General features: G+C 46.3%; 1 protein-coding gene across 1 annotated transcript in view; it reads left to right on the forward strand.

Moving 5' to 3' along the window:
* Kif6 (kinesin family member 6) overlaps positions 1 to 27424 on the forward strand; it is a 275255-nt gene that overhangs the window by 216988 nt on the left and 30843 nt on the right. The window contains 1 exon segment of the mRNA XM_051152685.1: positions 27194 to 27244. Coding sequence (XP_051008642.1) covers positions 27194 to 27244 — 51 coding nt within the window.

The following is a 27424-nucleotide window of genomic DNA, read 5'->3' on the forward strand; positions in this document are numbered from 1 at the left end:
AGGTCATTTTGACTAATAACAGGGCGGCTTCATTGCCAAGTATCTGTTTAGTACTTTTCTAAAATCTCTTATAGATTTTTTTTATTGTTAACATTTTCGCATTGAGTCCATTTGGGATTTATTGTGGAATATGCCATAAGCTGAGGCTCAAAGCAGGATATCGTTCAAGTAACCTGTTTTCCTGACACCTCTTCTGATAACAAAATGCCTTAAAATGCGACGTCTCTTCCTCTCCCAGGAAAACACTTTCAGGTCGCTCAGGGGAGGCCGATGCGTTTTAATCTCATCATAACAGCCTCGACCTGATCATTTCCATTCTTGTACTTCGAAAATAACTTTGCCAACAGATACCATCATCTAGCTATCAGAAGAAAAAAAAAAGGCGCAGTAAAGTGTCAACTCCATGTCAACCACGCAGCTCACGGACGCCATGGGGACAGCAGTTTGCCTGAGTGGGTGGTCCCTTGGGCTCTTGCTCTTCTAAGGGAAATCGACTGCCTTTCAATGCCATTGCACAGTCTGGCTCAGCTTTCTGATTTGCCCAGAAAGAGTTAATGAAATGCCATTCCTTTGGAGGACAGGGGTATCTACTGTCCCCTGTTCAATGGAAGGGGGATGGCAGAAGTGGGGTAGGAATATTAATGGTGCTAACTGCTACATGTAGCAGAGGACTTGCTACGTCACTTCTTGACCACCATGAAAACTAATGAGTCCTCTGCTGAAGGCAACTTCCAAAAGAAAACACACAGGACTGAGATACCTCTCGTTACACAGCAGCCAGTCCACTCATGGTGGAAACAGCCTCAGTTGCCACCAGCTTCTCTTAGTCACATGACCCTCCAGGCCAGACTCAGTCTCTAATTCAGTGTCTACACCACGGCTTATGGAAACCTGCTCAGAACACACAAGTCACTCAGCACTTCCCCTCCCAGAGATGTCTGCTATTGGGATTCATTTGAAAAGCAGAGATGCTGTCACACACACATACAGCCAGCATCACTAATCAGGCATGCAGGGACAAAGCACAGCCCAGTCAGTTTGTGTTGGAAGAAAAATAGTAATAGCCCCAGGCAGCTGCCTGAGTGAGGCTTCCAGGGTGGCCAGAGGCAAGAGAGCCCGGGAGACCGTGCAGACATCTTGAAACCTGGGACTGTCTAAAAAGCTGTGGAATAAACAAAGGAGACTGCCACTGCCACATGTCTTAGGATAGACTTTAGGGCCAGAGAGTCAGAGTGACTGAGTCCCAACTAGTCATGATAGGTGTTGTCAACAGAGCTGCCGTGCATTGCTGGGTGCAGTTGAAGAAGCTGAGGCTAGGGGAAGTTGGCATGCCCGGTAGTGTGCAGCTAAGAAGGAGTGGAGCCAGCACCTCAAGCCCCTTTCCTGTTTAGTCAGAAGGGAGAGAAACTCGCAACCCTGCTGAGAAGGACGCATGCCATGCGGCCACAGGGGTTGGTGGCCATGTATCTTCTCTAAGTTCAAGTTAATAAGGAAAGAAAAGGAGCCAGTGAGGGTGAAGAGCCTTCCACATCTTTCCTAGCAGGAAGATAGTGAAGGAGGGTGGCAAGCAGAGCCTGGTGGAAGGAGGGAACACCAAGCCCAACATGGGGAAACACGTCTGGGCTACAGGCTCTCCCTCCCCTCTGACCTGGGGTTTAGAAGACTATAGATGCCTTCCGAGGAGTAGCATTTGTCTTCCTTTAATTGCAAAAGTAATTCACGGATGCATTATTTGTACAACGAGTCAGTGGCTTTCCTTATCAGTGAGGGATTTGCCACAGGATCCCCAGTGGACCCCTGCAACTATGCATAGTATTGGATCGTGTGTGTGTGTGTGTGTGTGTGTGTGTGTGTGTGGGTGTGTGTGTGTGTGTGTTCGGCAAGCTTTTTCCTAAGTATGATCTCTCTGATCCTTCATCAATTAATGTATAAATTATATACATTTCAAGATTAATAATAACTAGTAATAGAGGAAAATAATTTTAACAATATACTTCAATAAAATCTATGTGGATGAGGTTTCTCTTTTTCATTTGCAAAATATTTTATCGTATTGTACTGATGCTTCTCTATTGGTTTTTACTAGTTTTGTACTTTTGTTACTTTCTCACTAGTATACAGTATACTATAAGCGTGTCCTCATCCCCTTCTCTCATGTCCACCCTCACTCCTGGTGACCCCTCCTGCTGTTGTGTCCTGTGTGGTCTTGTGCAGGTGTTCACAGTTGCGGTGTGTTTATGATTTCATCAACCAACCATGTCACACCTGGATGGCCACCTTTTATAGTGCTTCACCCCATCCTCCAGGTCTTACAGTTCTGCCAGCCCTCCTCTGTGATGTCCCCTGGGCCTCAGAGTGGATGACACGGATGTCCCATTTAGGGCTGAGCATTTCGTCAGGTTCTAAATGTCTACCGCTGACCATCATCCTCTGCCAGCTGAGGCTCCTCTGTCTAAGGCCAAGGGCTGCACTATCTTGTGTCATCCTTCTTCTTATAATGATGCAGAAACTTAAGAGGTATTCCATGGCCTCCCATGAACTGCCAGCCTCATCATCCTTGCATCTGAGGACCATCATGAAGCAGAATGAGAGGAGGGTACTTAAATGTGTGCACACAGCAATACTGTGATAGTCTATCTGATATCAAGATTGTTGTTCATGACTGATGAGTGGGAGGTATATACACTGGGGATACATTGTACCAAGGATGATTTACATCCTGGACTGGCGAGAGCACTATGCTATGAAGTTGCAACAGGCTAATGAGAGCAGGCACAATTTAAAACTTAGACGCTGCTTGTTTCTGGAGTTTCTGTTTTGATGTTTTCAGGTTATAGTTAACTGAAGACAACTGAAGCCTCAGAAAGGAAAACAAATGATGGGAGCATGGAGCAGATTATTGTACGTGTATCAAAATGTGAAATCCCTCTCTACTTCCTCTCTTGTAGTACCAGTCATGTTCATCTCTTCAGAGGGACGTAGGCACATGCAACAGTTCCATGTCTTTTTCTATCTCCTTCTATGCATTTGTAGCTAGGTGATAGGCAGGTAAGTGGTAGATCAATAATGTGATAGGTGGATAAGATAGGTATATAGATAGACGACAGGTCATCAACCCATATGCTCCCTCTATATGCAGCAACCCCCATTTTCCTGCACATTTCCTTGGCTGTGACAGCATCAGCTGAGGCGGTTCTTGCCAGTTGGACAACAAAGCTATGGCTCATCATTGTTGTTGTAATTTGCATTTCTCAAACAGCTGACACAACAGGGCCTTTTTTCATGTATCTGGTACTCTTTGCTGACTAGCTAGTCGGATTTTTCTCTTTGAGTCACAGCAGTTCTCTGTGTGCTCTGGAAGTTGAGCCTTTGTCTATGGAATAGGTAGCAGATGTTTTCCTCCAGCCTGTAACATGTTTTAATTTTCTCTTAAGAGTTTTGGATGAAACTTAAGACAGTTGCTTTTCTCTATTTACAAAAATAAAAAATAAAAAGGTGGCACGGGTGGGGGTATGGATGAGACTAGTTCACCTGCTTTTTAAAAATTATTCTGAATCAAGAAGTTATTTACCCTACTTCACTACAACACTGATGCAAGGAGGGCACCCAAGTCCCCTTAGGTAGACTGCAAAGACTGTCAGTGAAGCATAAAGGGAGACAGTGAATTTCCATTACACACTATAGCCAACAGCCACTACAAGAACAAATAACCCCATTATACACATGTTTAAATTCTTTGCCAGAGCAGAGTTTGATGACTTCACTACTGAAATGTAAGTTTTGTCATCAAGTATACAGATTTTATATATATATATATATATATATATATATTTCATTCATGATACTTGAATGATTCTAATGTGTGTATTTGTTTGTTTGTTTGTTTTAATTTATTAATTTATTCAGATTACAACTAAATTGTTATCCTATCACTTTTATCCTCCCATTCCTCCCGCCCTCCTGCTTTCACCCTATTCCCCTTCCCTAGTCTATAACCGAGGGTGACCTCCTCCCCCACTATATGGTCATAGGCTATCAAGTCTCATCTTGGTAGCTTGCTTATTCTTTCTTTGTGTGCCGTCAGGCCTCCCCACCAAGGGGAGGTGATCACATATGGAGCACCAGAGTTCATGTCAGAGTCAGTCACTGCTCTCCACATAACTGTGGAGAATGTCCTGTCCATTGGGTAGATCAGAGTAGGGGTTCGATGTTTGCTACTTGTATTGTCCTTGGTTAGTGCAATAGTTTGAGCAGACCCCCCCCATGGGCCCCGATCCATCCATCACGATGTTCTTCTTGTAGGTTTCTAGGACCCTCTGGGTCCTTCTATTTCCCAATCTCCTATATTTCTCTTACCTAGAGTCTCAGTAGGATGTCCTCACATCTATCCCAATCTCCTGGTAAGTGAAGACTTTCATGGGACATGCCTTTTGGGCTAGTGCCTAACAGCCTATAGAGACAGCGATGATGCTAAACTCTAGAAAGAAGCCCAACAAGTGACTGGACTGTAGTGGGAACTCCTTAGCAAGCACTGGTGTGCCTGAACACTCCCTGTGCTTGGAAGGCAAATGCGAATAATTAAGGAGCAAGTACAGAAATGGATATTGTGGAAAACAAACTCAATAGATAAGAGACACCAAGTCATAAAGTATATTGATTACCTGTACTAGCGATCTAAGGCAAAATTGAAAGCTGCAAAATAATCTATACCTTAAAGAAAAAGAGTGTCTTGGATTTAGTTTCACCTCAGCCCAATGAGAGATCTGGAACAACAGCACCAGCCGATGAGGGCTGGAGACATGGCTCAGTAGTTAAGAGCACCAACCAATAGGCTGAGACCCCTTTGGGGGTCAAATGACCCTTTCTCAGGGGTCACATATCAGCTCTTTGCATAACAGTTCATGACAATAGCAAAATTGCAGTTATGGGGTAGCAACACAATTAGTTTTATGGTTGAGGATGGCCACAACATGAGGGTCCCAGCATTACGAAGGTTGAGAACCACAGCTCTAGAAGTTCCTTGAGATGTACGGACCCCAGAGCTCACTGGTTTGGCTAGACTGACTTGGCCAGTGAGCTCCAGGGATCTGCCTGTCACTCATCAGGAGGTTTGCTAGACTTCAGCATCATCTCAGCATGTGTTTATGAGCTCAGGAACCCACTGCAGTTAAGCTTAGTATGCAAGATCAGGCCAACACATCAGCATCCCAACAGACAGCACTAATTGAACTCAGAAGGATAGCAAGAGGAGAGTGAAGAGGATAAAGGACACATATTAAGAGTGTCTGAACTGAGGGGATATGACCCAGGTACATTGTTTGCATGTATGAAATTGTCAAATAATGAATGAAAGGTGCTCTATTTTTTAGAAAGATTTGGTCAGTCAGTGCAGAATTAGGGACTGCCAACTGCAAAGCTGAAAGCAAACCAGACCCCTAACATATCACCTAGACCCTTAAGAAATCAGGCAATAGATTGTCTAAAATGTTTGGTTTCCTCTGTTTTTCTCTTCACCAACTCCAGGCCCAAAGAATTAGCTCTTTTGTAGACTATATTAACTGTGGGCAATGGTGGTGTCTTTTGTACAAGGATGGTGAAGAACAGGAAACAAAGCCATCCAAGCCCCTTTAGTGAAATACGTACACTCGCCCCCACCCCCCACATTCTCAGAGCATGTGCTGGCCTTTCTGAGATATACACACAGAGCAGGCTGGTGCTGGTGCCTCAATCAGTGATGGTCAGAAGTTAGTGTATATGCATCCCAGTTCTCCCTATAGAGATGACGACTGTGACTGTGTCCCCAGTGGAGTGAAGCTTTAGTTGCCCGTGATGATGGCTGGCTTGCTATTGCCTTGTTCATTGCCTGCCAGTCCACCCTGCTCCACTAACTCGCGTTCTTTCTCTGTGTTTCCAGGGACCATGTCCCAAATGCATTATCCACATCTGTTTCTGGAAGAAAGCACATTAAGATTAACCCCACAGCTGCCCCCCATGCCCCCACAACTCAGATATGCAGATAAGAAGGAAGGACAGGAAACAAGTATAGAGGTAGATGGGGCAGCCCGGACCTGAACTAAGGGGAGTTGAGAAGCCACAGGCAGCTCCCTGACCTCTATGACAGCATCCTTCTCAATAGCTTGACACTGTTAAGAATGAGGGTTCTAGCCAGGTGCTGTGGCACATGTCTTTAATCCTAGCACTTGGGGAAACAGGGGCAGACAGATCTCTGTGAGTTCCAGGCCAACCTGGTGTACAAAGTGAGTCCAGGATAGACAGGGCTAAAACAGAGAACCCTTGTCTCAAAACAAAAACAAAACAAAACAAAAACCTAACAAGCAAAAACCAACAACAAGAGTGCGGGTTCTGCATGCCCCCCAGGTACTCCATGCTGTCATCTCAGCACCTCACACTCCATTCTGCCATCTGAGTACCCCACCTCTCACCTGCCCCATGTATCAGCACAGTTGGTGGTTTCCTGAGAGCCAGATGGCAAGTGTCAGTTCCACAAGACACCCCCCACATTGTCTAAATAACACCCCATTGACATTAATCTGATGACGCATGGAAAACAGATTCCAGTAATTTCTGTGGTACAGAAGGGCATTACATCAACCAAAATCTCTCCAACAAGCAACATCCTAGGGCCCAACACAGCATTACCGCTAGAAATAAGTCAGCATGTTCCAAAGTCTGAAGAGAAGTGATTCTGAATAGTCACACGAAGAAGGGAGACAGATCTGTCTCCAGGGACCTTGACACTTAGCTCAATCCCTCGGCCCACTTCCCCATTCCCTCACCATGCACAGCTCCTAATCAAGAGCTATTTCAGGTTGAAGCCCTCGAGGTCCCTTGGGATAAAGAGCAATCCTGAGATTCCTCTATTAATTCTTGGACACTTCTCTGGCCTCCTGACACTGACCAAATCTGGATCAGGTGTGTTGGTTTTGGACCCCAAGAGGCTTGGCCAGTGTGGCCAATAGAGAGCTGTCTGCAAAATATTAGCTTTTGATATTTTTCAAGAAGGGTGAAAAAGAACACATTTCACCAGATTTCGTTTCTTCAGCATTTTGTGAGTTAGGGTTGGCCTGAGTTTGAATATATTCATCTGACTATGTTTGAAAGAATGCTGTGCCTTCCCCACTTTGCACGGTCTTCTTGCCCCCAAGAAGCCATCCTGTTCTTGTTCCTGGAGGGGTAACAGCTCTGAAGGAAATGTCTCCCAATGACTCCCACATGTCTCAGACCTCTGCAGCCCACAGCAGCCAGGACTGTCCTTCCTTTTTTTTTTTTTTTTTTTTTTTTTTAATTCCCGAAAGAGCATGGCCAAAGTCCTACTGGCTTTGGCCCTGGAAATTAGTTCATTCATCTCAAAATAAGTCCCCAGACTGTTCCTGAGAGGACCTTCCTCTGAAATATCCTGGGATTTGTGCCCGGAGTTCTTCCCTGCTGGCTTCCACATCTATTTCCATGCAGCAGGGGCTGCCACCTGCTGGGTAACCTGGCCCCTGGTAGTGCCACTGCTGGTGGCCACCATGAATGTCCCTGGCCATCAGACCTAATGAGGCCGAGCAGATTCCCCAAAATCTTGGGTATAATGAAAATGCTGCTAGCATGTGGATGGGGCTCATGGAGGGCACAGACTGTCACTATTGCCTTGTCCTTGGGGCCACAACCTGATCTCAGCTGGCTGTGTCACACCAGAGTGGGGGGCCTAGGCACATATCAGCATATCCACTCTCTTCTTCATAGTGGGCTGGGAATCCTAGCAAGATGGTGCATAAGTCAATTTCCAAACTATGGACTCGGCCAGGCAGGGTGGCGTAAGTCTTAAACCCCAGCACTCAGGACGCAGACGCAGGTGGATCCCTGTGCCGTCAAGCCAGTCTGATCTTTGTAGAAAGCCACAGGCCAGCCAAGGCTATATGGTGAGGCACTGCCTTTAAATGAAAAAAAAAAAAAAAAAAAAAAAGTAAAATCAACTGTAGCCTATTCAGAATGTTCATTAGCAGAGTAAGGTTGCCATGGGTGTCTGTTTCCTGTGGCAGTTCATTAAGTTCTTTCACTGTTATGGCCACCTTCACTTAAATGCAAAGTGAGACCAAGACCAGGCGATATGTCCCACCCATCATCCCATCATGGTCCCTTCTCCTTTTTTCCTAAGGTTCTGAAGTAACTCCATTGACCGAAGCAGGCCTATGCATTAAAACGCTCTCCAGATTCTGTGGGTGTTCTTGTGGTGTCCTTGACGCTTCTGGCTCCTACTTCCACAGGATTCCCTGAGTTCCGCCTACTGTTGGGCTGTGGGTCTCTGCATCTGTTTCCATCAGCTGCTGGATGAAGCCTCGCTGATGACAATTGGGCTAGGCACCAATCTATGAGTATAGCAGACCATCATGAGGCATCATTTAATTGACATTTAAATGCCAGTCCTGTTTGGTTCTATCCTAGGTCTCTGGGCTATCCAGCCTCTGGGTCCTAGCTCTCCAGGCAGTGCCAGGTGTGGGCTCCTTCTCATGGCATGGGTCTCACAGGGACTGCAGCAACAACCAGGGAGCCTGCATGAAACTAACCCAGGCCCTCTGCATATATATGTTACAGTTGTGTAGCTTGTTCCTCTTGAACTGCCAACAGAGGGTGTCAAGGGCTGTTTCTGATTCTTTTGCCCACTTTTGGGACCCCTTTCCTCCTACTGGGTTGTCTGGTCCAGCCTTAATGCAAGGGGAGGCGCCTAGTCTTACTGCAGCTTGATATGTCATGTTTGATTGATGTTAATGGAAGGCCTGAATGGAAATGGAGAGGTAGATACGACTGGGAGGGGAGGTTACAGAGGGGATGGGGGAGGAGCTTAGAAGAGAGGAGGGGAGTCATGATGTAAGATGGTGATGGTGATGATGGTGGTGGTAGTGGTGATGATGGTGATGGAATGCTCTCCATAGAAACAAGAGGTGAGAAGATATATGTGGGCACAGGGAGAGGAGGTCAGAAAATCACAGGGGCTGCCAAATTCATGTTCTGCAGGGTAGGCCTGGAGGCTGGGGTAGGGGCAGAAAGGTGTTAGAGTTGCAGCTCATGTCCAGAGGTAACCTGGGAGCAGAGTATCTTCCACTTTGGGGCACTTCTGTCTGTTTTTTATTCTCTTTCTTAATGTCTTCAACTGGTCAGGTAAGGCCCACTGCCAGTTAAGGAAAGTAATAAGCTTTATTCAAAGTCTGGTGTGAGTATGAGTGTGTGTGTGTGTGTGTGTGTGTGTGTGTCTGTGTGTGTGTGATATGTACATGTTGGTGTGTGTGCACATGTGCACGTGTGTGTATGTTCATGTGGAGACCAGAGGTCCATGTTGGGTGTCTTTCTAGTTGCTTTCCTCCATTTGTTTTTTGGACATGGTCTCTCACTGTGGCTGGAGCTCTCCTGTCTCCACACTGCCCTTTAACACTGGGATTGCAAGGACATGCTGCCACACCTGGCTTTTACACACACACACACTGGACATCCGAACTCAAGTCCTGCTGTGCCAACTCTCCAGCCCCAAAATCTGTTCATTTCAATAGTAACATAGACAATTTGGATGAAGCACCTGGGACCCAAAAGCCAGCCAAGTTTGCACATCAAAGCTGCCATCAACCTTGAATGCAGACATAACTATTGAGGGTTAAGGTCGGGAGTATGGAGAATCTCTTAGTTGCCCTGCTATAGTCTTCTTCTGAACTCGGAGTTTGGAACCTGACACCTAAGTCTTGCCTCAAAGCACCTGTGCTCGAGTCAGTTCCCTTTTAGAGTCTTCCCCGGGAAACTTGGTGGGCATCTACTGTATGTGTATAGACCTGAAAAGATTCACTGGAGTGATTATCTCAAACAAGGCTGCGTTTGCCTCAGAGATAATATCCAGACTCCCCTGAAGACAGTTGAAGCTGGAGATTTGAATCCTCCCAAGATGAGTGATCCTGGTCTCCTCCCAGAATGCCTGTTAGACCATCTGGGCAGGTCTCCTCCCAGAATGGGGCAGCTGGTCATAAATAGGCTGCATGAATGAAGAAACCAGCTTCTTCTGTGAGCACTGAAAACAGGTGCTAGGCCCTAGGGGCGACACCCATGTCTCCTAATTCATTCATTCATTCATTCATTCATTCATTCATTCAGAGATGGGGGTCTCACTGTATGGCCAGAGTTGACCCTGAACTTACATAGGCCTAGCTCAGCTTCCCTGAGTACTGGGATTATAGGCAGGTGCCACCATGCCTGGCTCCACTCTTGATAATTCATAAGTGCAGTGGTCCATCAGTCCCTAGCCATGAAGGACCAGTACATCCCTGTGTTATTAAAATTCATTTTTAAGGAATAAGTGTATGTGTGTGAAAGACAAGATTGAGTCAGCAAGTAAGTCTAAGAAAATGCCCATGTATGTTTGCAAATTCATGGAAAGAAAGTCATAAAGCCAATATATTAAAGAACTGCAGTAATGACACTGTGACTATAGGTAGAATACTTGCCCAGCATGTGTGATACCCTAGGTTCCATCCTCAACACAGACAAGCACACATAAGGGAGGCCAGGGAGGAAGGGAGAGAGAGAGAAAGGGAGGGAAGGAAGGAAGGAGAAAGGGAGGGAGGGAGGGAACAGAGACGGAGACAGAGGTGGAGACTTGAACACTATTTCATGTACCACCAACTTATCATCATTGGTCCTGTCATGCAAACTGCACTTTCATTATTTCTTGGCTATGGTAAGGTTTTTGGGCTCCCTCTCCCCTGAAGTCTCAACACAAAGCCCATAAATCACCACTATCTTTGTGGCAGTTCCTCCACTGTGTCTGTTTTTCTTCTCGCTCGCCGGTGCTGTCCTCCTGGTGTCAGCCCCTGGAGCTTTGACTCCCCACAGATAAGGACTCAGACCCCCCCACAACCATCCCCCCTCTTCCACATTCCTGCACCTTTGGTAGGTGAGGATACAGTAGCTCTGGGCTGTGTGCTCCAGCCTCCCCATCAGTTTTCCCCCCCTTCCCGCAGCTGCACCATTGATGCCCCCACTCCACTAAGTTATGCGTCTGCATTGCCTCTTACTTCCAACCCCAAATCCCTGCTTCCTATTTTCACACATGTGACGAGGTAAGGCTCACTGGGACCAAACTCTGAAAGGAAGAGAGCTGCCTGTGCTGGTATTATGTGCAGGCAGAGTTCGTGTTGAAAGAGGGAAAACACCACTTCCTGGAAGCCTGGCTCCTAGAAAATGGCAGCCAGGTCTATCTCCACCTCCCCTCCCTCCCTTCCTCTCTCTTTTGAAAACCTTCAGACAAAAGCAACAAAGTCTGTTTTCTGAAAGAAAGTAACAGGGTGAGAGTCAGAATCATCACAGGCTCCGGATATGGGACCATTAACACCAGCATTTCAAGCAAGCTTATTAAAAAGCCATTTGCTTCCAATTATAGAAATCAATCATATTTGACTATAAAGGACTGTGAAAAGGCCCCATTACTAATGAAAGTGACGGAGAGCTGTAGGCTAAGTCATCAGAAGGCAGAGAGGCTCGGAAAATGTGAGCTTAATGGGTTGCCCTGATTTACCACTGTGACTGTGTCCTCCCCAGGGGATGGAGGCATTTCAGGGAAGCCTACAGGGCTCAAGACATCCTATTCACGAAAGCCTGGGAGCTGCCTCCATCAAAAAGAACAGGGAGAGATGCAAAGGTCCTACCTTCTTGTAACAGAATCAAGGCCTCAGACAATCTGAACCTCTTTCCCCTTTCTAGTGCTGCCATTACCATGACTACCACTTACTACACACATAGAACATTCGAGACAGGGTAAAATACTCTGTTTGCTTTTTCTAATTCTGCAACACCCTTGAAAAACTGCTGTTGGGGGGCGGCATGCACACACATGCACCAAATGAAGGTGTGTGTAGGCAGATGCACATGTGTGGAAGGTGGAGGACAATCTCAGCTGGCACACACCAGGTGCCATACACCTGTTTTGGTTTGGTTTAAAGGCAGCATCTCTTATTGGCATAAGCCTCAACAAGTCAGCTAGGCTGGCTGGCCAGGGAAACCCAGGGACTGGGCTGTCTGTGCCTTCCTAGCACTGGGAGTATCAGCACACACCATGCCTTATTTGTTTGTTTACATGGGTTCTGCAGATAACACTCAGGTCCTCAGACTTGCAAGACATGTACTTAAAATCACCAAAAAGGTATTAAAGGCAGTATACTAATGAACCACAGTAACAGCACCGAGAGTGTGGCTCCGCGGTAGAGCGCTTGCTGAACATGTAGGTAGCCCTAGGTTCCATCCCCCAGCAAGGCATGCTCACACAAAATTACCCTAGAAGGTTTTCATTCATTGTCTCCCCAGCCTCTTAGCACCATGTTTCAGTGACCTAACTCAAAAGGACTAAGTAGCCCAAAGATGCAGTTGCAAGTGTCTGTGACCAGCAATGATTCCACTGTGCCCAAAGCCCGTGTTCCTTCCATCGTCCATTCTAGTCCCAGCACTGCCTCTGCAGTTCTCCGGGTCTTCACTGCCGCCCAGCTGTCCCTGAAGAATGGCTGGCTCTCCTTCTCTGGCTTTGCACCTCCCACTATGATCCTCCAGTTTCCCACTGGCTCCTCCTGCCATCATACACAGCCCTTTTTGGCTCCCATGGACTATTTCCCCAGGTTGCACTCAGTCCCATAATACCTGATTGCAGACACAGAGCCAAGGGCCTCTTGGAGAGTACACCATGGCTTCAGAAAGAAGCAGCTCATCTGTGGGCTACATGACAGGAAGACTCATTTTTTTTTTCTGGTACTGGGGATTGAACCCAGAAGGACTTTATACATGCTGGCCAAGCATTTACCACTGAGCCACATTCTCTTTTAAAAATCTGTCTGTCTGTCTACCTATTTACCTGTCTGTCTGTCTGTCTGTCTATCTATCTATCTATCTATCTATCTATCTATCTATCTATGTATCTATTTTAGTGTCTTGCCTGAATATACACATGTGTATCAAATGCATGTAGTGCCCACAGGCCAGAAGAGGGCATCAGACCCTGGACTTGAAGTTACGGACAATTGTGAGCCCTTATGTGCATGCTGAGACCTGAGTGCAGGTCCTCAGCAAGAGCAACACGTGCTCTTCACTGCTAAGCCACCTCCCTGCCTCTCAGAGAAACTTTCAAAAGTAGAAATTGATCCCATTTCTACCTTGTCTTCTGGTTCCAAGTGTGTCATGCTGTCCAGCCTCTTCACAGGGAGAACAGTTCCCACAGGTGTGTGCTCCCACCTTCTGGTGAGGGCAGTTGTTTCACAGACTAGGGTAGCTTTCTTCCTTCTGGCTTTCTGTAAGCACTAGTTAATATACAATGAATAGAATCAAGTCTTAACTTACAGTGGAAGAGTGTGGTGTGTTTATCATAGAACCAATTTTAAACTGAGAGCTTTCATGTCTTAATCCAAGTGTTTAAAGCTAGATACATTTGCAAAAAATCAAATATGAGTGCTTAGGACCAATTTTAGAGCCCTTTACAAACCTGTGAGTGCTGAGGGCTGATTGTAGACCCCTCTACAAGCACGTGGGTGCTTAGGGCCAGTGTTGGACCCCTCTGCCTCCACAGTTCGTGAGGAAATTCTAAGATCTGCTTCCAGTGTGAATAGAGGGACACTGGAAACAACTCTTACATTGGTGTTGATGAACCTTGGATGTCCCCAGCCACCCCAGTGACCGTCTCCTGCTCTACCCTCAAGAGTGTACAGAGGGAAGTCAGAGGCTACCACCCAGGCCTTGCCTTTGGCACAGACATCCAGAGGAAGACTATGGTCATCTTTGGTGGCATAAGGGACACAAACACAGTCCAATTCCTGTGCCTCCTGCCCTCTTAGCACTGACCAATGCAAACTGAGTAGAAGATCTCTCCTTCCTCCTGTGGCCACTCTATGTCTGTCCAAGCTTTGAACAAATGTGCCTATTTACTTAACCCTCTTGCTGTGTGCTGGAATAGCCACACACAGTGGAATAGTGACGGCATGAAACAGCTTAGCTTAAGGAAGTATATGCCAAAGCCAAATGCACAAGAACACAACAGCCCTGTATGATGCTGATGATTACGTGGGTAGCCCCAATGAACACCCCATAGAAATACACTGAGTCTCCCAGTCACAGCATTGCTGGGTCTTTTTATTTATTTATTTATTTATTTATTTAATGAGAGCATTCCCTGAACTGTGATTACTGTACAGTGTTCAGATGATAAGAAAGGAGATGTCTCAAGAGCCCAGATGCTGTCTGCTGACTTCATCCCAGGCCAGGCTGAAGACCTCATCAATTACAGGGAAGACCCTGCCCTTTCCAGCTGCGCCAAGGTGCCGAGCAGCTTTTGGGAAATCCCTGTGGGAGGACAGAGAGAAAGACTCAGCTTACTCCCATGGGGCTTTCTGGAAATATTTTTAGAACAGGCTGCCCATTTATTACTTTATCACAGATGATATTTAGTATGCTAAATGGAAGAACAGCGTGGTCCAGTTCTAGGGAATGCCATTTGGAATGACTAGGCTTCGGAATATTTGTCTTTAGGCTGGACAGAAGCCTGTACTTGGAGAAGCCAGAGTTCAGTTCCCAGCACCCACTTTGGGTGACTCAAACCACCTCTGATTCCAGCTCCAAGTGATCTTAAACTTCTGACCACTATAAATACCAGCACGCATGTACACACACACACACACACACACACACACAGCTTTTGCTATCATTTAACAAAACAAAGGACTGTTTACATGTTTTCCTCCATTCATTTCTTTAAGAATAAAAATTTGCATTTATTTAGTTTATTCGTATAGGGAAAAAGGTCCAAGCCCACTTCTGGGTTTGAAAAATCACCCAAACCCACCAATCCCTGAGTTCAAAAATCTACCAATCCCCAAGTCTGAAAAATCCACCAATCCATGAGCTTGAGATCCCACCAATCCCCAGGCTTGCCTTGAGATTCCCACCAATCCCCAACCTGGAAAGCTCCACCCCCTGGGAGCCCTGCATAAAACCTGCCTCCTGCTCAGTTCCCTCTGCTTCTTGCTGGAGCGGAGGCAGCGGCCCTCTTGTGTCCCTCCCAATAAATCTCTTGTGTTAGGTTTGTCATGCGGTGACTCAGTGATATTCCTTGGCCCATGATTGCCAGGATACCTTTGCCCTCAGAGCTGCAACACTCACAACGTGTATTTTCTCATATGTGCACCACCACGTGCATGCCCAGTGCTCTCAGAGGCTAGAAGAGGCATCAGTCAGGTCCCCTGCAGCTGGAGTTCCAGATGCCTGTGAGCCACCACGTGGGTTCTGAGAACCAAACCGAGGCCCTCTGCAAGAGCAACAGTGCTCTTCACTACTGAGCCTCTACCCAACCCCTCCATGCATTTCTTCATTCCATGTTTCCCCTTTTTCTGCCTTCTGTTGAAACGTGACACTCTCTTCCTGCAGTACCAGTCAGCTTCTCATCTTGTTCTGACCTGGCTGCCTCCGACCGCACCTTCATTCGTGCTGGTTTAAAAGAGCAAAGGAAACAATATCTGTAGTTATTCCAACTGTTCTCTCCCAGATAAACCCAGTGTCATAGTTTTGTTGTTGGTTGTCTGTTTTTCTTTCCCTTTTTACATGTATGTATGTATGTATATGCAAATGTACACATGCATGACTGTGCACATTTGCATATACAAGTGTGTGTATGCATGTGAAGGCGCAAGGCTAATGTCAAGAATCGTCCTAGATTGCTTTTCTACCTTATTCACTGAGGTGAGCTCTCCAATATGGCTAGCCTCGCCAGCCAGCTCTAGACACTCCTGTTTTGACCTTTAGAAGCTGGAGTTACAGCCAGATGTAGTGGTGCTCTCCTGTAATCCCAGCACTCAGGGAGGCAGAGGCAGGCAGATCTCTGTGAGTTCAAGGCCAGCCTGGTCTACAAAGTGAGTCCAGGAGAGCCAAGGCTACACAGAGAAACCCTGTCTCGAATCCCCCCTTAGACAAAGAAGAAGAAGAAGAAGAGAAGAAGAAGAAGAAGAAGAAGAAGAAGAAGAAGAAGAAGAAGGAAAGAAGAAGAAGAGAAGAAGAATCAGAAAGAGAAGAAGAAAAGAAGAAAAAGAAGAAGAAGAAGAAAAAAAGAAGAAGAAGAAAAAAAAAAGAAGAAGAAGCAGAAGCAGAAGAAGAAGAAGAAGAAGAAGAAGAAGAAGAAGAAGAAGAAGAAGAAGAAGAAGCAGCAGCAGCAGCAGCTGCAATTACAAGAAACAAGCTGGTCTCAACTTCCAGGTCCTCATACCTGTGCAGCAAAGTGTTTTAACCATGCAGCCATCTCCCCATGACACCCTACCATCCTATCCCCATCTTGCTTAGATTTAGTTCCTCTCTGTATTTCTCTCTGTGTCTCTCAGTGTCTCTGTCTCTCTCTTGCACACACACACACACAGAGAGAGAGAGAGAGAGAGAGAGAGAGAGAGAGATGGAGGGAGAGAGAGAGTCCTTTATGGTCAATAGCTAAATCCTCAGTCTTTCCTGCCACCACTGTCTCTTCCACCCACATCTCTTTTTGTGCTGCCTTTCTTCTTGGCAGCCATCACTGTTTGATGCTCACATGGTTCTTCACAAAGCCCTACTTCCCTACTTTAAGCATTTTACACATGGGCCCTGTTTCAATCCTCACATACGTACTGTTGTCCCCATTCTTCTAGTGAGGAAACAAAGGCACACTGACCCTTCAGCTAGTGGCCTGGCTGGTGCCCAAGCCAGGGAGGCTGGCCCCAGGGTCTCCTGACTGCCTCTCCATGTCACCCCTTTCGAGAAGAAAGGGGTGTGCAAGCATTTTGGCCCTCTCATGATGATCTGCAGTGGGCCTTCACCACCAGGTAAGGGTGGTTACATTTATCCTCTGGTGACACGCATAGCACCTTCCAGCACTGTGAACGATAGTCAGTAGGGCCAAAGTCAAGGAACAGCAGCTTGATCTCTCTGTGTTTTATGACACAAGTATGTGGTGGCCTCAGCAATAAGATCTTGCAGTCAAGTTGTGGAGCACAACCAATAGCACTGTCAATATTCTGTAATGTTTGGGGGTTTATAGGACCTCACTGGCCAACAGCTCAAAGTGACATAAGCTATTCCTGGTTTGGGGTTTTATTTGGTGGCGTATGGTGTCTAGTTGGAATATTGTTTTCCCCCACTATATGGTGACCTCATTTAAACTCCTTTTATGTGTGTATATATTTCAGGAGCCGTCTATAGGTTTCCACATGGCTTTTCAAGGCCTTTAGTCTTAGTTGTCCCTTCCCGTATCCCCTCAGTTATCCTGACCTCTTCAACTCCATTTAATCCTCTTGCGCTGATTTCTCCTTTATCTCTTTATTTCCCATTCCTTGGGCGATTCCCTTGGGTACCTGACTAAGCACTGTGAATATTCTAAACGAAACACATATATCTAAAATGTAAGTGCTAACATCTACACTACATGTGAGATTAAAACATGCTTTGTTTTTCGTTCTGAGTCAGGGCTACAGCACTCAGGATAATTATTTCTAATTCTATCCATTTACCTACAAACTTCTTTGTTTCATATTTCTTACTAGCTGAATGATCCTCCATTGTGTAAATATGCCACATTTGTACTGTTCACTCTTCAGCTGCTAGACATCTAGGCTGTTTGCAGTTTCTGGCTAGGACGAGCAGAGCATCAATGAAAGTAAATGTCATCACCGATCTCCTTGAGGAGGAGCCTCGACATATCTGAAAGCCTTTGTCTTGGGAGCATAGAAAGCACAGCAGCGCCCACACTAAACGCACGGAGAGGCTAAGGCTGAGCAGAAACTCACCACGTGTGCGACTTCTTGTCTAGGATCACCAGAGATTCTGTACATGTTAGTGGAGTGGGGACATGGGTACAACCCAGGTGCTTAGACTTAAGGACACAGAATACAGTGCTGAGCAATGCACCATGGTATTTGTAGCATCTAGAAACTGAGAATTAGGTGCACACAATGGAACATGGACAAATGTCAGAAATACAGCATGAAATAGAATGGCTTCATTAGCCTAAGAGGCATGTGTGTGTGTGTGTGTGTGTGTGTGTGTGTGTGTGTGTGTGTGTTATTTTGGGGGAGAAGGAATACTGAGGACTGACCGCAGCTCCTTTGTGATTTCATATTTTGAGACATGGTCTCACCAACTTGCCCAAGCTGCCCTTGAACTTGCCAGCCTCCTGACTCAGTCTGCTGAGTAGCGAGGGTTAACAGACGTGCACTACCAGTTCGCAATATTGCTTTCATAGTTCGAAAATTACACAGAAAACTTTGAGACGATAAAAGAATATGTATCAGGCCTGTTAGGATGGCCGCCTGCTGGGAGAAGAGGAGTGTGAGCAAAAGAATGAGACACAAGGCTTCAGGACGAAAATATGTGTGTACAGAGCTGACCACCATGACGGCGTATGCCTTTAATCCCAGCACTCAGGGGTTCAAGGGCAGCCTGGTCTACACTGCAAGTCCCAGGCCAGCTAGAACTAAGTGGAACTCTAAAAATACATACATACATACATTTCTTTTTGTCTTAGTCATTGTTCTATTGCTGTGAAGAGACACCATGAGCAAGACAACTATTATAAGAGAAAGCATTTTAATTGGGGGCTTGTTTAACATTCCATCATGCAGGCTGACACTGGAGCAGTAGCTGAAACTATATCCTGATCTGTAGGGAGAGGGTTGGCGGGGAGATGCACACTGGACAGACTCTGGGCTTACCATGAGCTTATTGAAACACACACATAGACACACAGAGAGAGAGAGAGAGAGAGAGAGAGAGAGAGAGAGGCAGAGAGACAGAGGGTATATATTCACACATTTGTGTAAGTCACACATTAATGTGTGTGTATGCTTGTACGTTGTACACATACACACATTTGTATACATGCATACATACCTACAGGTATATATAGTAAGATAGCTCAGTTCTCTGTACTTCTATAGACATAAAATTCTATCTGCTGTCAAGAAAATGCCTCTCTTTTGTAACCATTTATGATTCGACTATTGACTTAGCTCTCTTTTCTAACATTATTCACATAGATTATATCAGCCTTTTTGTGCCCCTCCTCTTTTCCTGAAACACATCTAACTGATGTTCCATGTTCTTTCTCTTTATGCTGACAGAGCCTCTAGCCCCTCCGCCAAGCCAGAGACAACTGGACAGTATGAAGGACTGCCCCACAGCGCTTCTGGGGTGTGGCAGCTCCTGCCGTAGAGACTGTAGAGACTCTGAGTAGCTGAGCCTAGCAACAGGGCTGAGGCTGGACCTACACACCTCTCTTTCCCCCTCCCTTTCCCCCTCTCATCCCTTTCTCCAGCCTCAGGCTTGCAGTGAGGTGGGAACCAGAGCCTCAGGCACAGAGCTATAGGAGTGTTGTGTTCCTCCCACCTCCAGGCCCCTTCACTCCAGGCTGGTGGCAGGAGCCTCACTTCAGCGCACAGTCTCACCCCGGTGAGCCTGGCTCTCACCGCTGTTTTGCACAGTGCACTTCTAGTTACCTTCCTCCTCCCGGAGCCAAGAAGCCTGGCAGGCTCCATGCTCCGGCTCAGTTCACCATTGTATATTTCTGCTCTGCTTCCAGACTTCAGAAGCATGCCTTGTAGCCTAAGCCAGCACAGCCTTCTTGCTGTTCTTTTGTGTTTCCTCAGCCAGGGCTGTACTGAGCCGAGGTGGTGTCTCTGCCTCAACAGACTCTCAAATTATACTAACAAGCTTGATGAGCTATACATTAGCTACGTTAGTGAGAGGACGAATTGTCTGATTTTTAAGCCTTCAAAGGATTTACATACTCCTGTTTGTTGGAAATCCATCTAAGGATTACACACTTAATTTATTCCAGGCCCATTATTTTTACAAACAGCCTTGAGGGATCTAATGTCCTGGTTATCTCACATCTTCTTTGTTATTACAGAGAAACCGGCCTCAGCACTATGGATTCGGAACCTCCTGCTGCAGAGCAAGCCCCTTCCCCCAAGGCAGGGAGCAGACTTGATGCAATCTCCCCTCCCCCCCCCCCCCCACACACACCTCCTGAGTTCTAAGGCTTGTAAGACTCAGCTCTGGCATACCCGGACAGACTACATCCTACCTGGCTCCTGAGAACCTCGGATTATCTAGGACCCCACACTCCAGCCGAAGCGCAGTGCACCCCTTTCTCTTCCCTCTGGCCTCCTCCTGCTGTCTACATGTCTGGAACTAGTGTCTGCCTGTCCTTCTCTGCCAGCAAGCTTGTATCTGCCCCTCCTCCTCTGGCCTGCTGTATGTATCAAAGCTCTCTTTGTAGCACACATGCTCTTTTCTGCATCTGCTTCAGCCTTACCTTTAAAAAAAAAAAAAGATGTATTTATTTATTATTTGTACAGCTCTCCACTTTGATGCCTTACCCTTTCTTAAGCCACTTTTTCCACTTCAAATTTTCCACCCTTGACTTAGCATTCACAACTTGGCCTTTGGGATCCATCGTGGAAATTGTGTGGTCTCCATCGAATAGGTGATGAGGCACCCTGATGCCTGAGATTAGGCGACACATCACATATGCCCATTGGTCACCCCCTTCCCTCCTACCAAACGTCTTCAGATGCTTCAGATATGGTCAAGCCCACGTCAGTGCGGTAATGTGCACTCCGCTTTTCAAATGATGACTCAAGGTTTACCTAGAAATGTAGCAGCCCACCTACTGAGAAGTTGAGATTTGAACTGTTGTGTGGCAAAACGTTTCCTAGAGAGATGTGAAGCACATACGTGCATTTGAGTGTGAGTGCACGCACGCGCACACACACACACACACACACACACACACACACACACACACACACACACACACACACACACCTACTCACCCCAGATACGGAGCCCACAACAGATGAAAGTACAGGTACCACCAAACTCCAACACACTGAAACAGTGAGTTTTATTGAGATTACTTACAGGAGCTCAAATGACTCAAAGATAGCGGCATCACCAAAGCTCTCACCCCAGCACAGGCAGCAGCTCACAAAGCCAGCAACTTGAAGCCCCACTACACACAGCCTGCAGGCGGCTCAACAGGTTGAAGGGCATCTTTCCAGGTCCCTCGGTTGCTCTAAACCTCTTCCTGGCAGCTGTTCTGATCTCAGAGTCATCTTTGCAGCTTTGCTTCTCTGAGAGTCTCCTGGGCATCTCAGCTTCCTTTACTATGGCAGAGAGGGGTCTGGTTGAATCTGGTCAGTTTTAGGCACTTCCTGAAGCTATTTTGAGTTGTTTATCTTCCTGTTGGAGGAACTTCTGCAGGAAGGAATGTTTCCATCTTAGAAGACGCTGTTACACTATAGAACTCATCTCCAGATACCTGCGAATTTCTAATTATTTTCTATTATAACCAAAATGACAAGGACATTTGCTTCATCCAACCACCCCATGTGCTGTCAGAAAAGCAGCTACTGCACTGGGTGGAATATGACATCACTATGTTCTCCAGAGGTCATGTCTTTTTTTGGGAAATACATTTGTGTGTGTGTGTGTGTGTGTGTGTGTGTGTGTGTGTGTGTGTGTGTGTGTGTGTATCTGCATCTAAAGGCCTGAAATGGGAGCTAGGTATTTTTCTTTGCCCACTTTGCCACCTACCTCTTTGGTTTTCTTTACACGGAATCTTTTGTTTGGTCTGGCTAATCAGAGACCTCCAAAGCTGGGGTTATAAAGACACTCTATCATGCCTGACTTTTTTAAGTGGGCTCTGGGAATTCAAACCTTGGTCTTTACATTCTCAGAGCAGGCGCTTTACCCACTGAGTGATCTAGCCTTTTTTCGGCTTCCTGTATGACAGTGTGACGTTCTCCATTCTCCTCCACCATTGTCATCTGCTCTGACGTGAGGCCACCATGGAGAGACCTTCACCAGAACCTGTGTAGTTCTATTTGGGCCTTCAGCTGTGAAACAGTGAGCTAAAACATTCTTTGGTTTATAAAGTTAGCCTGCTCCTGATGTTTCATTATAGTGATGAGAGCCGACTAAGACACCAGTCATGATAGAAGGACAAAGTCAGGCACGTGTCTGGTATCCTAAAAAGGGCATAGAGGCAAGCTATTTGCCGACTCCTGTCCTGTGCTGTCTTTCTTTCACTACAAGGGAGTGTCCTATAGCCTTGTCACAAGGCACTTTGGACAGTGCTAAATGATAAATGATAACTATTTATGCCTTGATACCAGTGTAAGCATCTTCAATATGGCGTTGCATCACAAAAATACCAAGGGGAGCAGGGCTTGGTGGCTCATGCCTTTAGTTCCAGTACTCAGGAGGCAGAGTCAGGAAGATCTCCATGAATTCAAAGCCAACCTGGTCTACATGCAAAACCAAGCCAAAGGCTTAAGAAAAACCCTAGCCTCCTAAGCACTGTAAGTGTCAGGATGCAGAGTCAGTTTTGCTCCCCCATGATGCTAACACTTTTCCCAGGGGCCACTCAGGCCTAGAGAATCCATACCACCTACAACCCACACCCTGTATGTGCTCTGGTCAGACTGTGAGTGTCTCAAGGCCACACGTGTCCAGAGCACTTCTGTGAGTAGGTAATGGTTTAGAGTGGTTACCTGCCACCCACACCATGGATGCCTGGATCAGAAAGGGAGAAAGGCATCTCTTGCACATAGCATTGTAAATCAGCAGGGGGAAATTGCTAATTGCCAAAGTTGTCTCCAGGAGAAGGCTCTCCTTTCTTCCTTCAGTTCCCTGTTCCTTGAGTCTTTCCCCAGTCTGGGCTCCCTGCTTCCCTCTCAGGCTGTCTCCTGCCTGGGAAGGGACGACTATGTTTCTGTCTCATCTCTCCCCTACCTCTACACAGGGAATATGTCCAGGAGCCTTGGCCAAAACCCGCAAATTTATCACTGTGGTAATGACAGCAAGCCTCATGCTGAGCGAATTCTGCAATCCCCTCAGCTCTTCCTTTGCCAAAACCCATGGAGCTGCAAGATCCTGCCCATTAGAGAGACTGTTATCTTTGCTTGAAGAATGCCTATGCTGGCAAGTGTAATTAGGTATCAGCCATAGGCTATTTTTGGAAGCTTATTTGGGGATATGGCCCTCCCACTCCAAATGCCATATGGTGGAGGATGTCAGTCAGCTCACCAAAACTGAGCATTGGGAATTACATTTTACAACTGCTTTTATCAATATGTGACATTATAAAGACCCACATTTTTTTCTGTCCCTAATGCGTGCCTTATTCTAAGAGTGCATCTGCATGAGTGTGGAGTTTAGAGAATTCTCAGTCCTGGTAAAAATCTTCCCTTTTTATTTACATGAGCAAGCCAGGGCCTGTGGAAAATCTTTAACCCTCTCATTGTGCTGAAGCCTGCCACCCCCATCCCCCATTCCCCAGGGCCGGGGAGCCCATTATGAATGGGAAGCAGAGTTGCTGGAGACAGGCTAGGTCAGACACCCAGGGCCACCGTGGAGAGGCTCAAGGTTGAGGGGAGCTTCTTCAGAGGTGAAGTGCAGTTTCAGGTACACCAAGAGGATCTTTCTTCAGAACATTGGGAGAGATATGGGCCTTCAAAGCAAGGATTCCTTTGATTTTTAAATTTCCCTCTTAATGTTTATTCTTTCAAATTATAATATAATTACATCATCTCCCCTTCCTCTTCTTCCCTCCAAATCCTCCCATGTGTCCCCCATCTTTCAAATTCATGCCCTTTTTAGAGAATATTTTTCTTTATGTGTATTTTCTTTAAAAAAAATATATACATGTACCATGTCCCCTTGATAGGGAGGCCTGGTGGCACTCAGAGGAAGGATAGAAGGCTACCAAGAAGAGACTTGATACCCTAGGATCATATACAGGGGGAGGAGGTCCCCCTCAGTCACAGTCATAGGGGAGGGGAATAGGGTGAAAGCAGGAGGGAGGGAGAAATGGGAGGATACAAGGGATGGGATAAAAATTGAGATGTAATATGAATGAATTAATAAAAATGCAAAAAAATAATAAAGGCATGCACCACTTCCCCCAGCTCCCCCCAAAAATATATGTACATATATGTGTACATATGCATATATATTCCTAAATTCATAAATACAAACTTCTCAGTCCATATAATATTACTTGTATGTATGTTTTCAGGGATGAACATTTAGCATGGGTAAACAATGGGTGTGCTTGAAGTTCCAACAGTCCAAGGTAGAGACAGACAGACAGACAGACCCCTGCGGTTCACTGGCCAGGCATCCAAAGCAGTGAGCTTCAGGTCCAGTGTCTCTTAAGATGTTGGAGAGTGGCTGAAGGAGACATTCAGAGTTTACCTCTGGTTCCCACATGCCCCCACATGTGTATATGAACCCCCACACAATAACATACACATGTTTTTAGAGCAGTTTTGGTATGCATATAGCTTTACCATTTATTGAAGACAAAAGCAAATTTAGATGCTAACAAGCAAAGCCACTGTTGGTGTTTTACATAGGGAAATAGTCTTACCAGGATAGTTTACACAGAAGGATAATGATTATCTTCAACATTTTCCACAGGGATCATCATTTTGATTAATAATTATCAATGTTGGAGAATGTGGCTACCTGTAAGTGCACAGTACAAAATAGCAGAAGCATGGTTAGGGCCCTTCCAGATATTGCTGGACGTTCTGTCCTAATCCCAAGCTAAAATTTGTTTAACGGCATTTTAAATGAAACTTAGGTCAGCAACCTCATCATCTACTTTTTAAATTAGATCAATTTTTAAATTAAATCAAGTGACTTAGTACAATACAATTCAAAGAAAGGCCACTTTGATACTTACATGTTGAGGAACAGCATAGGAAAACACTTTAAAATCTTCCTTTTCTATTATTAAACCGTTATGTTTCTTTAAGAGAAGAAAACTTTGTATGCGCATGAAAAATGCAGCAATTAATAACAAGCCAGACTTCCTCCCAACTCCCTCACATCACCCCCTCCACAATGTCTCACCTTTCTCTGCTTAGAATTGGGGAGCAATTATCGCTCAGCTGGGCCCTCGGCTTCAGGCTTCTGGCTTCCTCTCTGGTGAATAACTTTCTCCAGTGAGGACACTTAGAAGGCCAGGAGCAGCCAGGCAGGTGCCCCAGGCTCTCATCCTAGGCCAGTGTTCCCAACTTGTGGTTCTCGACCCACTGAGGGGAGACCCAGAGAACCCCTTCAAATAGGACACATGTCAGATATCCTGTATCAGATTACACTCTGCAATCACAGATTACAGATACAATTTACCTTATGATTCATAACAGTAGCAAAATTACAGTTATGAAGTAACAAGGAAATAATTTTATGGTTTGGGGTCAACAGGACGTGAGCAATTGTCTTAAAGGATCCCAGCATCAGGAAGGTTGGGAGCCTCTGGGACTGTGCCCCACCCCCATCTCAGGGATCACTGAAAGCTTGATGATGCCTAACCTGGAGGGGCGGGGCCATCAAATTGGGGAAAGCCTGGCACCTGCTGGTGTGAAGGTTTCTCTCTGCCAACCAGAAGCAATCCTTTTCCATGCTGACCCCAGTGCTGAAAGGGGAAGGGAGGGAAGCAGGGGTGGACCCCACATGAGCTAGATCTAAGCTGAGTGAGCTCTGCCATCCTTCTTAGTGCTAGGATCACCCAGGTCACGGGCATGAGCAGGTCTCCCGTGAACACATTATCTGCTCATCTTCTCTGGGGAGCTTTGGAATGTTCTTTATGTGCAAAAAGAAATACATGAGACAAGGGTGCAATGAGGCTCCCAGGCTCCCTCCAGTGTCCAGATCAAGTTCCCGCTTGGGACATGCAATAGAGTCAGCTCTGAGATTCCACAAGTGTATTGAGTCTCAGGACACATACTAACCCCCAGACTGCACCACATCTCGGGTTCCAAACCTAGGGAGGTAGAGGAATCCTAATGTCAGGGTCCCAAATCCTACAGGGATAGGAGTTTTCACTCTAACAACCCTCAGGATGCTCTTGCCTGGTGCCTTCAAGAGGAGCTTGTCGCTGTACCGGGAGACCGGGGCTGCCTGAGGACACTCAATCCATTTGCAGGCAGTGCGCCTTGTGAACTATTTCCTCCTCACTCCGAGCCCCCAAGTTGGCTTTCCTATGACTTGACTTCCATATGTACCCACTCCCAAGTTAAACAGAATAAAACATCCATACACCACTGCTCACTTATCTAGGAAGCTTTCATCACAGTTCCTCCTCGTCTTTTCTTCTCTGTCAAAACATCTCAGGTCATCTCAGGTCACCTCAAAAATTCCTCACAGAGCATGACCTCTGACTTACCACCTCCTGGCCACCATCTTCTGAATATTCTTTGTGTGTGTGTGTGTGTGTGTTTGTGTGCGTGCATGTGTGTGTGTGTGTGTGTGTGTGTGTGTGTGTGTGTGTGTGTGTGTGTACATGCCAGAATTCCTTACTGAGTGTCTTTCTCAGTCACTCTCCCCCTTATATTTTTGAGTCAGAGTCTCACTGAATCTGGGGCTCAGGGACTGAGCCTGACTGGCTGGCCAGCAATCCCCAGGGACCTCCTGACTCTGCTGCTCCAGTGCTGGGATTGTAGGCACAGGGTGCTATGCCCAGCTTCTTACATGGGTTCTGAGGACAGTGAGCACTTTGCCAACTGAGCCATCTCCTCACCCCTTTACTGAACATCTTCTATTTTGCAAATGTGTCCTACAAAGGAAGCACCCACAACAAATGGCACACTGTGATCCCGGCTCCACAGAACTCTGTGACACTCTCATTGACCTCGGTCTATACACCGTGGCTTCCCTAACATGACCCAGAACTATATGTGCTTCGCACTCCATGATCAACTTTTTATACAGCTTTAAAAAAAAAGAACTGAATTGAAAAGAGGGTTTTATAAGTTATTAAAAGACCACATCTTCCCTCCTCCTTTATTAATAATAGAATTATTTAAGAGACCAGGGCTCCAGCAAAGATTATAAATGACAGCCTTAGATGATTAAACCATAAGATGATTGACCCCAAGGTGAAATTCATGCTGATGTGCCAACTCCCACCTCCGCACTCTCCTTTCTAACACAACTCGGGATGTAAAGGGCTCTCGCTATAAGCTGTGCCTGCCAGTGTCTCCCCAACTCCGGACTATTTTTCCTGTCTCAGTTTGCCAGGTACCCCTAAGGTGAAGTCTTCCTGCAGCCTGTTGGAAACTATCTGGGGGTTTTTCCTTTGTGTCTTTGACAGGGCAGCTGAAGGAAGCTATCACCCAGCGGCACCTACAGCAAGTAGCTATTGGTGAGTATGCATTGCTGCAGGGCCCTTGGGATGAAGGGGATGGCCCAAGCCAATCTAGCTAAATGACACGCCCTCAATACCCTGGAAGTTGAAGGAAGACAAGGGTTGTGGTCTGTGTACCTTCTCTGGGCAAGCAGCCCCCCAGCCTGCGTGCTTGCACCTGGGTGTTGGCAACCACCC

This window comes from Acomys russatus, chromosome 11 (assembly GCF_903995435.1).
Source record: "Acomys russatus chromosome 11, mAcoRus1.1, whole genome shotgun sequence".
NCBI classification, from domain to species: Eukaryota; Metazoa; Chordata; class Mammalia; order Rodentia; family Muridae; genus Acomys; species Acomys russatus.